This window comes from Rhyacophila brunnea, unplaced genomic scaffold, assembly GCF_057557595.1.
Source record: "Rhyacophila brunnea isolate RB1 unplaced genomic scaffold, BYU_Rbru_1.0 scaffold_3, whole genome shotgun sequence".
Classification (NCBI taxonomy): domain Eukaryota; kingdom Metazoa; phylum Arthropoda; class Insecta; order Trichoptera; family Rhyacophilidae; genus Rhyacophila; species Rhyacophila brunnea.
In genome coordinates, this window is record NW_028232965.1 from 24,005,956 (window position 1) to 24,019,750 (window position 13,795).

The 13,795-nt window shown below is 32.8% G+C and overlaps 1 protein-coding gene across 1 annotated transcript in view; it reads right to left on the reverse strand.

The window, feature by feature from the left end:
* Positions 1-1,573: 1,573 nt before the first annotated feature.
* LOC147068090 (netrin receptor UNC5B-like) overlaps positions 1,574-13,795 on the reverse strand; it is a 272,153-nt gene continuing 259,931 nt past the window's right edge. Inside the window, exons 10-14 of the mRNA XM_085953344.1 lie at positions 8,922-9,056; positions 7,913-8,105; positions 7,622-7,731; positions 4,545-4,790; positions 1,574-3,180 (exon numbers count right to left, since the gene is read on the reverse strand). Coding sequence (XP_085809470.1) covers positions 1,952-3,180; positions 4,545-4,790; positions 7,622-7,731; positions 7,913-8,105; positions 8,922-9,056 — 1,913 coding nt within the window. The 3' untranslated portion in view covers positions 1,574-1,951. The remainder of the gene's footprint in view (positions 3,181-4,544; positions 4,791-7,621; positions 7,732-7,912; positions 8,106-8,921; positions 9,057-13,795) is intronic.

Consider the following 13,795-nt stretch of genomic DNA (forward strand, 5'->3'; position numbering starts at 1 on the left):
ACCATTGTGGCCAAACCGTACTCTTTACGTGCTGCATGGTCTGATAAGCGTGAGATGTGACGCTAAACTAAGCCTATACTCCAATGTTGAAGCGTAAAAATGTATAGGTATAGTAAGTGAGTATGTAAATAGTTTTTGTCTTGTACATAATATTATGTATAATATGCAATACGTTATTAATAAACATTTAGGCATTTTAAATTAAAACCAATGTTAAATAATATACCATCACTGTCTTAGTCATTGCAGGATATATTATAATTTCTCCCCCTGTTGCCTCTATTCCTACCGGTCATGCATTGCCAGTATCCATATTGGTAATAATATATCCAATCATGTACACACAAAGAAAACGTTTAAAAACACATTATTCATTATAATTTACTTTTGCATAGGTACATTGATTTTATGTGTTGTTGCACTAAAAACAGCTTAATCTTTATTATTATTTTTTCCGAGTGTCCTTTTGATGATGTTGTCAACTTGTGTGTGTACAGATATTTAGGTAGCAATAAAAGTCATTTGTAAAATTATTATATTTATTGATTACTTACTGGGTTTAACAACTAAACCATATTCATATATCACAGATGAATCGTAACGATTAATTATCTTTTTTTAATAAATTATAAATACAATGGGAGTTAGTAGCTAGTTGCGTACCTACGCAGTAAAAAAGTATAAAACAGACATTATAAAATAATATTTTCCACTATAAAACATTTAGAGGATATCAGGGATCTTATTTTGATACCTCGCCATTATAGTAAGTATTATAATTTTAATAAATACCATTCCTACAATATAAAATATCTACAAAAGTTGACAATATTTTATTCACCCATCACAAATTAGTTTTACACAAAATACGTTAAATTTTATTATTTTAAGTTTGCTTTATTATAAATGAGGGTACTAAAAGCAAACACAGCACTCAAATAAACAAATATTCAGAGATATTCACAAAAAAATCGCTTATACTTATAAGTCTTATAACTGAGCAGCCTAAAGTCATAACTCATACTCTCCGAAAATCAATTTTTGAAAGAAAAAAAAAATGCAAAAAACACTCTTGTATAAAAGTAATGATCTTCCGGGAATATTGATAAGTTACATTGTCAATTGTATTATTTTATCCTTAAATACATATACAATCATAATTTTTCAAATTGCAAAATGTTGGTATGACTCAAAGCGACTCACGTAGCTAGAAATAAAATGTTTGCGTTGACAAACATATTTATAATCGCTGATTTTGAAATATGATCACCTTAAACATTATCTAATTATTAGAAAACCACATTTGTATCGTGGTGAAAATTAAATGTAACCAATTTTCAATTCGTATCAAATTTTAGTCACGACAGGAACAGAATGTAGGTAAATAACTAAATATTTTAGAAAAGTACCGAACTGATTTTGCAGCTAATACCCTCAAAAATGTAAGCACATCTCAATATCTGTTCATATAATATATTAAATACTATTACATCAAAATTTACATGGTATGCTTTTATTTCTAAAATTACGCAAATGAATTCGTAAAATTTTGAAAATTTTCATGTTTTTTTTTACTGAATCGATAACAAAAATAAATCAAACATTAATCAATTAATAAAAAGTTCTCAAACATAATGAAAGTTTCAATGATTTTTTCTCTCTTTGACAATATCACTGGTGTGATTTTAATTTGCGATATTTGCATTTAAGATTACTGTCTAAATACTGAAGTTTAACATTATTCAGTATTGGATATCTAGGCAATTATCGTACATTGAAGCATGAATAGTTAATTATATACAAATTATTAAACTCTTCTTAGACACAACAATATTGTGAAAGAATACAATGATATAAAGCGTTTAAATTTTGTTTTGTAATGTTAGATATTTTAGGTAGTAGATATATCTATTTATGTTTGTAAGGCTATATACAGTTTTATACGAGTAGTCTACAGCCAGCTAGGACCTAAGCAAGATTCAATAATTCTAACAGCGTCCGCTCTACCCATGTTTCTTAGAATGTTTGCCAAATCTGCTACTGCACTTGTATTCCTATGGCGACACTCCCACAAGTCCAAAATGTGTTCGGTAGGTGAAGCTTTAGTCGCGAAGAAATTTATATATCTATCGACGTTCAGTTTCTGAGCCAAGAGTCGCCAGTCGTTTCCTCTTGAGTTAGGGGGATCCAAACAACCGCAAAGTTGTTTCTTTACGGATTTCGTCAGTCTAAATGGCGTTACATTATCAACAACACAAGTGTTGATCCCTTTGTCACTTACAGTCATACTTTTCTGTCTTGCTGAAGATTGTATGTTATCTTCGTCAATGATTGGCAACGATCTTTCTGGAAGCGTCTTACTATCCATCACGTGGTCTATAAATATATTTGTGTTGTTCTGTAAGTAACTTATATTATTTCCGTTGAAAGGCGAGTTGCAATTTCTGAATTCGTCATTTGATCTCATGGCGAATACTTGCTTGTGTGACGGGTTAATTTTTTGATACGCAACGATTTTGAATTCTAAGTCGTTTATTGAATCAGTTTGCTCTAACGTAAAACTACAGTGTAGTGAATTCGAAGAAGAATTCCATATATGATTGAATGGAATTTCTTGATAACTTGAATTTGGCTTAGCTTTCCAACCAACGCCAATATCTTCTAAGCTGAGACAAAGATTTGATCCACCATCTTGAAACCATAAAGTTTTCGGCTTATCAATTAAAATTCCTCCCAATCTTTTTTCTTGATCTGAACAATAATGCAAAGCACACGGAGTATCTTCAAATACATAAACTCTAATAGAATAATCAGTTACTGTACATCCGGACAAAAGCGGTGCATAAACTGCCAATTTTAAATTTTTGACAGCTTTACCGTTAAAACTTTCCCCGGCTAATACAAAAGTAGTCAAAAAATCGGTAACAAGATAAATTTTATCTCCATCTAGCTGAGTGAATATTGGAGTGTTAATAGTTTCTTGACCGAGACTGACGATTTTTTGCCACTCGCTGTGAATGTTGTCCAGTTTGTGACCGGTAGGTGGTCCCAAAGCGTACACCGAGAGGTTCCAAAATCCATGTTTTAAGCTGGCGCAATGAGGAATTTGAATGATGGCTGCTTTACTCAGCTGTATACCCGGTGGACTAATCTTCACCACGGGGCTTAGTTGTGTAACACCTGATCGTGAAAAAAACATTAATTTATTACAAACAATAAAAAATAACATTAAAATAATATTTATCACATAAAAATAACCCCCCATTAGGCATTTACGAAATATTACTAATGGTGTTAAAAGATTGAATTAACGGTAATAAATATTTGGCCAATTAGCATATTATCGAAATAACAGCAAAATTTAACGGTCTAATGATGTAAAGTAAGAAAAAGCTTTAAATATTCCAAAACAAGAAACGCTTAATCTAATCGCACTTAATCACGCAATGTTCACGTTATTAGTGTTAATAATATAAAAACAAAACGAAGTATAGAGCATAAATTTCAATAGTATTAATAAAGAATTTTGAATTGTCAAATGTAGTAGATAAGTAATAAATATCTCTATCGCAATGACTTGTAATATTTAACGTGTGAACAATCTAATAATATGGATATTTTGTTCTGATTATGTTCAAAAGCACATTAACATGTAGGTAGATACTAGATGTTCAAACCGATATCGTTTAAAACTGGATAGCTATGTATAAAATAGACTATAGATATAAATATTATATATATAGATATAAAATTGACTGTTTTAATGTACCAACTTGGTATTATTTGGTCAAAAACTTTACATTAAGGAACTCAGAATTAATCAGCTGTTCTGTGCTCTACACGTTTTTCGAAGCGCCAATCAGCGACACCGCTAAGACCTTGTCCAGATGACGTGTATCTCACTGAACTTAGCGCGCGAGTAACAAAAATGTGCTGCGCCCATATAACGCGATTTATTCTGAAATGTATAAGCTAGGTGACCTCCTTCATTTTTGAATGGGCATAAAAAAACGAGCGCGAATGCGAGAAGAAAGACCGACAACTCAATCGTGAGACACGGCTCCTTAATATGTCGCGATATACTGGCAAGATATTATATTCTTCGCAGTGTTCATTCAATTCAATTCATTTTTGAATTGGCTTAAACAACGTCACCTCCATCAGCGAGGCGGTCGACATCACAGGCTGCTCGAGGCGCAGCACGCGCGTGCTCGACAATCTGACGATCGCTCGCGTTTGTCGCGCGAGAGATGACATGCCGCGAGCGTATGTGGTCGGCTAAATAAGATCACCGGTACCTAGAATGCGCGCGAGTCAAATTGCACTATCTGGACAAGGCCTTAGTGTCGTTTTTGTTTTTGAAGTGTTTCTCACTAGCGCGTGATTTATAAGTAACTAATGGTAAAGTAAATGAGTGAGTTATACAAATAAATGGTCATAAGAAACACGTTACATTGCGACACTGCTAACGCGCTAATATGCCCGTGTATATATTAAGGGATTTCATTATTGTCAACATAAAACAAATCAAAATATATTATTACCTTCAGGAAACTTGGGTCTGCATCTATCCTCCTTTAGCACCGAAAGTCTGAGGGTTTCCCTACGAGCTCTGGAGACAGCACCTTCGGGTACTGATGCAGCCACTCCCGCAGCGTCTATGGCCAGTCTGGCTCCAGCAGTTGTGACGACGCATTGGGCCGCAACAGCTGCAGCTTCCGATGGCGGTGGTGGTGGACCCAGGTTTGGAAGGGTCACTGTGTCGCTAGCTACGTCGAATGTACATTCAGCTGCGTAAGCAAAAAATACAATAGATTCAATAAGTAGGTATATAAATAATAGATAATAATGTCCCCATAGTGTCTAAATTTTTATTATAATAATTACTGTGGAACTGGGCTGATGCTCCTTTACGAGAAATGGCGAGAAACTTGATATAATATCAATTCGAGGGATAGGTAATTGATAATAGGTTCATCGTTTACGGTAGGGTCCGACAAGACACGTTTATTTTAATTTTAATTTAACTTTTATATCAAAGCACATTCATATGGTATACGTGATTATGGAATTGATTTTTAAATTATTTTGGGGGGCTCGAGATTGCAACACGCTATCTAGGCCCCAAAAAAACTAGTTTGAGAGGTTACATTTTTGAAACTGCTAGGTACTTGTTAACAGCAAGAACTGATTTTTTTTATTAAGGTATACAAATTTAGGAGCGCTATTTTATCGTTTTCATTGGGAGACAGCGCATTTTGCTAAAACGGCGCCAATTTTAAACAAAAATCAAACTGGCTCTGCTTTGGTCAATCAATTGCGATTATAATAAATACATCGGATCACATGTGTTATCGATATATTATTACGATGGTAACAGTATGTAGTATTAAAACGGAATTTAACACTTACGCACCATCACAATATATATACATATTATTAAAAAAACAATGTTAACACCTATACCCATTAGCTCCTCTTAGCAGTGATAATGTTTAAAGTGCATTAATTATTTACGCCTTTAATCAAAGCATATTTAACGTTCACATAATATGTTATATTTGTACGAAGAATATTTCGAAGACATTGCTTTACTCTGAACCAAACACACAATGACAAAACAACGTGTTATATTAACAGATTCGGGATTTAAACCCGCGCAAACTGCTCCAGAAAATGATAATTTAGTACTACTACTCCGTCTGATAATCCAGGGTTTCCCAAACTTTTTCTGCAATGGAACACTGCGCAAACCCGGAAATTTTAACGGAACACTTGGCTTATTTTTTAGGTTGGTAATTCCTACCAGTAAAAATTTAAAAAAAAATGTTATTAAAACACATTATTTATTCAGTAATTATTTTTAAATATAAAACTATAATAAAAATATAATAAACATGAAAATATGAATAAATAAAGCACATAATGACTTTGACGATGCTGAGTCCTTGAATTGTATATCTTCTTGATATCAGACACAATATTGGTAAGTTACATTCAAATATTTGGTGTAGCGTCGAGCCTGTTCCTGCACTTTGACTTCGTTGCAGCATAAAAAGAAAATCCCTTTTCGCATAAATAGGTTGTATAAAACGGAAGTAAAACAATAATAGCTTGTTTTGAAAAATTGGGGTACTCTTCTGACAAACTCGCCCAGAAATCATTTAAAGGCTGATTTTTGTATTTTTGTTTCAAATCAGTCACTAATTAAACCAATTAGGTAGATTTTCATGGTCAATTGCGCTTATGCCTACTGGTTTAGCTGTCATGGAAAATGGATTCCGAACTCAGGAATCGTCCTTACTAGTTTCTTTACTTATTTTAGTTTTAGTTATTTTACTTCTATTTAGTAGAAGATCTCTAAATGTATTGCAGTGTATAAAACCTTTCCAAATTGTCACGGAACCTATTCAGGTTCGGAGGAACACTGGTGTTCCGCGGAACATAGTTTGGGAAACCCTGTGATAATCAATAGTGTACATTAAGCTTGATCGGTTTTTGCATTAGGTGATCATTTTAACGAAATAAGTTTTCGCAACAACAATACAATGTAACCCTCCCTTATAATATTTCAAAGAGAAGTGCCATAATCTCATAATATATTCCACAAACAAACTAATATCATTGCCACTTTAATAAATTCAATTTCTAACTAAATCAATAGAGTTATAAAGTTTCTGACCGCGAGCGGCCCTCGTAATCCCTCGCTAATAAGCCAGATTCGGCCAGGGCCATCCTCTACTAATAATTCCGCTGGACGCTACTCGCTACTACGTCCTCTGGGAATGAAAATTACACGTAACACAGAGAAAAGATAAATGTTTTGCTACTTCGATATAAGCGTACAAAACTGGAAAAGAATCAGTTCAAATAATTATACTAAAGCGTCTCGTCAATGAAATATAAAACATTCGTAAACGGTTTATAATTGTGTAGACCAGAACCAGATTTGACCAATCCACAATTATTCAGTTCTGAGATAATTTGTGTTAAAGTTATAGATTCATTGAAAAAATAATAATTTTTATATTGAATTTGTGGTTGTCAATATTGTTTCAGCAATATACCTGATAATTTATCAGATGAATTACTTGAAGGCAGGAATCACTGTTATCTGTTGAAAAATCTTTATCTGTTTCTTTTATCATTTCACGAATGTCAGACTTGTCCGCCATTTTTATGTAGAATAGACAAATATATGGCATTCATAATGAATTACTTTATGCGATTGCAAAAAATTACTGTAGATGTATCATGAGACGACAATTTTTAGTGATAGTCGTATTTGAACCTGACAAAAAATGAATATGTAATAGCGATGAGATGTCTAAATCAGTTTTTTCGTTTTTGTGGGTTGGACAAGTCTGGTTCTGATTCACAAAATTAATAAATTACTCATGTATTTCGGGATAAAAATTAATTATTTTCAATAACAGCTTGTAACTACATTCACGTTTATTTTCGAACGTAATCTATTTTGCGGTAAATTCTTTCATATTATAATAGTAGATTCGAACTCGCGACCCACGGCTTCAGAAGCGGAGTCTGATACTAGTTTACCCTATATGATGGCTAATAAATGGCTAAATAAGACACATAAAGCTTATCTATGCCTACTCACAACTAGAGAAGCAGCTCGTGGTGGAGTGTTCAGACTCACTGTAAGGCTTCTTATCATAGTTGTCACTCTCGCTGGAGGGGCTGACTTGGTGGTCCAGAGGCAAGGCGTAACTAGGATGAAGAAATAAATAAATAATTAATACAAACTCAACAAAAACAATTATATTATCAAATATCGTGTGTATTTTCAATCCTTGAAATTTTTAGAACGATAGTTAAACAAATGCATTTGAAAAATAATCATGTAGTTAGTAAAAAATGTTAAGAAAACCTATTGAAAATATTTGTTTACCTGTTGCTCAGATGCGGTACATCATAATGATGTTCACTGGATCTCCTAGGAGGCTGAGGTGGGACGGAGTGGGCGGGAGATTCCACCCATGGTGTACTTCCCACCGAGCCTCCGAGACCATGCTGCGTTAGGTCTGGTTGAAGAGATAGAGATTTTTTCTCCGGTTCTGGGTAGAATTCTGGGCGAAAGTCGGCTGTAGGTAAAAAAAACAATATAAAATTATCACATGAATAATTTAGGTAATTGCTTGGCGAATTGATATGCAATGTGGTATATATCAGTAGCGAAAGGTAGAGGTAGGCTGTTATGATCCGATATAAATAGTGCACATTATACTTTGTTAGTCATACGTATTTGTTCTTATTGTACTAAGACAATTTACAAATAGTGTTAGTTTAAAAAAAAAAAAAAAACCCTGCATAAACCAAACCATAATAGTTTTGATATGCTTTGGGCGGTACGATACAATTGTGCACATTTTTTCATTCATACTCATTTATTTTCGACGTACATATTACGCATATTGTTGGTTCATTTTTAAAATTCATTAAATCCTACCCAAACAAACTATAATAGATAATATTATTATATCTATAAAATATCTAAAATTATGTATGATTTAACGGGATAATTTGAAATATTTTATAGATAGACGAGTATTTTTTACTATTATCTATTATGGCTTGGTTTAGGGTTTAATTGAATTTAAAAAATTAACTAACACCATCGGTAAATTGTAGTCTTAGTTCAATGAAAATAAATACGTATGCCTGATTAGTATTGACAACTATTTATATTGAAAGAAATTAAGCGAATCTTTTTAAACAGTTGTAGTAAAATCAACACTATTATGACTAGGTATAGATAGCAAGACAGTATTATTGGATAATATTGAATTGTGGTAAATATATTTAATCGTAAAGTGTATAAGTTGCCAACGTTTTTAGATGAGATAGTTATGTTATTTTAAGTAGGTACATAAATATAACTTATTAGATTGTATATTCACCTGATCTGGCCATATTGTAGAGCGAATGATCTCTATTCTTTTTTCGGAAAAATCGAAACGACAATCCAGCCAATACGAGAACGATTAGAAAGGCGACTGCTAATCCAATATAGATAGGCGCATCTGATGACGTAGCTATGGACAAAAGAAAAAAGAAAATTATATTCAATTGTTGACATATTAGGTATTTAGGCAATGTATTATTTTTTTGTGATAATACACAAGTAGATTATTCAAATACATGTTAGAAATTCTGTAAACTACTTAATCACTGATTGAACCATTACATCAAAAATTGCTTCTTGTTAACATAGTAACACAATAAAAGAACTATCTGAACGATAAAGTCAACTCAATACGAGACAGAGAGTCTGTGATTCCAATAAGTGGAGACTCGATTCCAAGCGGAGAGATAATTCAAGACATTTGTATGTAAATTGGAGTCTGAGTACTTGTAAGAGTCATTTTTCTCGACATCCTTTTTTTAATGTTCAATTATTTTTACATACCCATCGAATGCACTTTGATCGTGACTCTTCAAAAATAAACAGGAATGCTTTTATGTAATTTCGAATAAACAGGTTTTTCTAAAACGAAAATATGCTTCGTTTAATTTATAATAATCTTTAAAAGAATTTAAATATTACAATAACATAAATTATAACGTACGATTGCCAATATAATAAATTAGAAATTGAAGAAACTTATTAATACCTAATATTTATTTGGTGGATGCGAAAGTAATAATTAACAATATACGAGTTCACCAAAACAAACATAATGTTAATTCTATATTTTAACTTGGTATCGAATTTGCTATGCGAACGAGTACCTAAGTAACAATTTTCAACTAGAGAGCAATTCCTTAAAATAAGAACTTTATTGGATGCATCATAATTTTTCACTAACTTAACCTAAACAAATATTATGGTACCTACATATTATACTTAACTCATTTTCGCTAAAATATTTCTTACGTACTTGTGCCATAAGAGCTATTGTATCGTTGTATACATCGTATCGTGCACGGATAATCCGCACACGGATAATCGGGAGTTTACTGTATTACAATTTTATTCCGTGTGTATAATGAAAAATTGCCTTTCTGGATTCAAATTTCTTAGAAGACGAAAATCTGTTAATCTGCTGAAAGTCATTCAAGGAGGTAGTCATGGCTGCTAAGTAACCTGCTAAGTAACCTCGATATTATAATAATATGTAGGTACATTTATAAGTCCATGATACGAACATACACATACGTAAAACTTGCAAGTATTGATTTAATATTTCACACGATTCACTATAATGAAGTTCTAGCGCTCAAATATCTAAATCAGTGGTTCTTAACCGGTGCACCGCTAGCTTGATGCAAGTGCACCGCGAAAATATGATGAAAGCAAAAAAATCCGCGAAATAGTGTAAACCGAAAAAGTCCTTCGCTAAATTATGAAAGCCGACGAAAGATCTAATGTGATTTAGATTTCGCCGAATCGATCTGTTTATTTTTTTAATCTGTTTAATTTGTAATAAAAATTATGTACGCATTTTTTTCTTTGTTTTCTGACCGTTTGATTTTGACTTCGAAAAGGTTAAGAACCACTATTCTAAATCAATAGGTAATAAATTTCTGGTTTAGTTATAAAGGATTTTTTTAACACTGTTTTCAATGATTATAGTGTCATATTATGTCTATTCTAATGGTACGTTTACATCTGACACTTATACCGTTATACTTATTTTATGTGTCTGACATAAAATTTCACTTACTGTTTACACCTGCATGGATCTGACATAAAATTCTGGTATACTTCTCGTTGAAATAAAGTCTTGACACTTAAAGATTCAATGGCAACATTGGAATAAATATATGCGGTGTTTACATATGATATTGTAATTTATTCGGACACTTATTTTGTATACTTCTCAAAAACGTTATGTCAGTTGTCAATATGGGAATGTTAAAAAAGAAAGCAGCGAGTATTATTATTTTAAGTCTTTTGGCAACAAAAAGGAGGAAAAAATGGTCTAGATGGGTGCGGGAATGGATTCAGCGACGAGAAGAACTAGGTGCCTTCCGTTTAATGTCAGAGTTTAAAATCGAAGATCCAACTCAATTTGTGAACTTTAGTTTGCAAGATTGGACCTTTGGATTGGGCCAAAAAACAAGACACACAATTTAGAAATGCCATAAGTGTAGAAGAACGATTAACAGTAACATTGCGATATCTAGCACTTGATCGTCATTTCATATTCAATATAATATTATCGTATTACGAGTGCAGGTGTGGGCCAAAATGAATTAGGTAATACCATTTGAAGCGCATTTTTTCTTCACAGAGTGCATCAGAATGAATCGTATGTGCCGAGAACAAGCGATATTTTATTTTCGAACAAAATCCATAGAACTCGGCACATCCGATTTATTTCTCACTGTCTATGATTTTTGACAGATCGCTACAGTACATTATTAACGTAAACGTTGGGCATACATTCATGGTGTACCTATGATAATTGATTGTCCGTTGTTTTAGAAATATACATATGCAATTCACTAGGTACCTGTCAAACTACGAATAATGTGTCAGGTACTTGATATAAAAGTAGACGGTGGTCCAACTTCGGTGATATATCGCGGCAAGTTCGGAATTGTCGAATACGCGGTGTTTACATTTGCGTATATAAGTAGATTGAATAAGTGACAGGTGAGTGTCGACACACGCAAAATAAGTGGCTGGTACAAATATAATTACTGTTTACACTTGGTGAATATGGTGTCATACATAAATATGACAATATAAATGTCAAATGTAAACGTACCATTATACAATTATTTGAAATTGTGGTGTTTAAATTAAATTATTAATTTAATTCATAAATCACGCAACCATAACTAGCAATTTGAATGAATAGGTAATATGTAGGCAAACCTGGATTAACTAGGCGACTATAATCAGGACGCCATAAACTGATCTTTATAAAACCAATCTTGAGCCAGAAGAATTAACTGCTTCCGCGCCAAGCTCGACAAAAGTAGCTACCTACTGAACTACCTAGTTTCATTAAAATTTAATACATATTATTGAAATCAATTGCAGCAGAAAATATGCCATCGGAATACATATTACATACAATGCATAAATACAATATCATACGCCACCTCTGTTAATATACCAATATCACACATAAAAAAATACAAACAATTTGTGGGCGAATCAAATATGTTATTGTGGAAGTTTCGTGTGTTTTCATTTTTGCAACTTGGGCGTTGCGTAATAAAAACTATAAATAAATATAATAGTTTAGCGACATCCATTAAAATTTTAACCTGGAATAAGTTGAGTGATTCGGACCCTCAATAGATATTAGCCCGGGGACCCTTCAACTATAAATCTGGCCCTGCATGTAGGTGCTAAAACTACATTAAATGGATGAATTTAAATACTGATAGAGATTCTACTTCCACTATAAAAGGGTAACCTTTTCTCTAAATTCTATTCAGGAAGGAAGGACATTCAAAAACATTTCAATAGTATAATCATGAATAAAGGTGTGAACACCATTTTACTTATCAGAGGTCTGTACTTGTAACTCTATGGACATCCATGTAAAATAATTCAATAATCAAAATAGTGTTTATTGTCAGTATTTTTGAGTTATTGTTTCGGAGGTTTACATTTAACATTTAAAAACGAATTCACCGGACACCTTTGGGCTCACCAACAATAGAACAATAGGTCATAGAATAATTTTATACGGTGAATGAATGATGGTTACATGGTACCTGCATTTTCCCGTTGCCCGACAATGGGGCAGTAGCGGAACCAGGACTTAAAACAAGGATAATATTACGAAATGATGGGAATAATATTATCATATCGGCGAAAAGAGAGTACAAAAATTGACCTAGGTATTTGCATTAAATTCATTTTACCATGTTTTTATTAGCTTGTATTCTTGTTTGTCCCGTACAGATTTTTTCTTGTTTGACCAAGATTTTTAACTAACTTCCCGACTAGCTAGACATTTGAAACTTTTAGAATATATCCAAAACACGACGGGAATGCATTTTTTAATACGTTTGGCCATCTTTAAGCAGAATTAAATTCATTTTCAGTTAATTCTGTTTTGTATGTTTCGGAAAAATCGTTAAAAGTAATATTTACTACTCACTATTATTGGTTGCTAAGTGGGTCCTAGCAACTAAATTATTAAGAGCATACATAAGTGAAACGGCAAATAAGTTTCAACAGTAGGTGGGACGAAATTTCGCAGTCGTCGTCAATCGGAGACCGACAGTCGAGGTGTGAGCACGTCAATTTGTATTGTGATGGCGTCGGACGAATATATTCTTAAATCGTGTAGACCTAGATTAAAAAACGTAACGCCGCGTGTACAGAATGTAGGTTATATTGACAGACTACGCGGAACGGGTTTATAGACGTTTTAAGAAAATGCACAGGTTTCTTTTGGGAAAATATCTAGTTTTATTTTCAACCAACGCTGAATATACTATTATGCAACATTCAACTTATATTTTAGAGCGCATCGATTATTTTGAGGTAAATACAAGATTGTTTCATATGGACATAGAGAATAACTATAGATAGAATATAGATAGTCGAATTGAATTAAGGACATACCTACAACATAGCATAGTTACCAAGTATGTGCAACGAAATATTATTTAATTTACATTGAAAAAAATGGGTTCACTTTGGTTTAGAATTCTGATGGAGCAAGCGTGAACCCATAAAGTTTATATATCAGAAAAAATAAATAAAATTTCTACAGATTTTTAGTTTATTCATTTTACATTGTCCGCGACGTAAAAGTTTGATATCCTTTTAAAATGTTACATTATATTATGTTGTAAT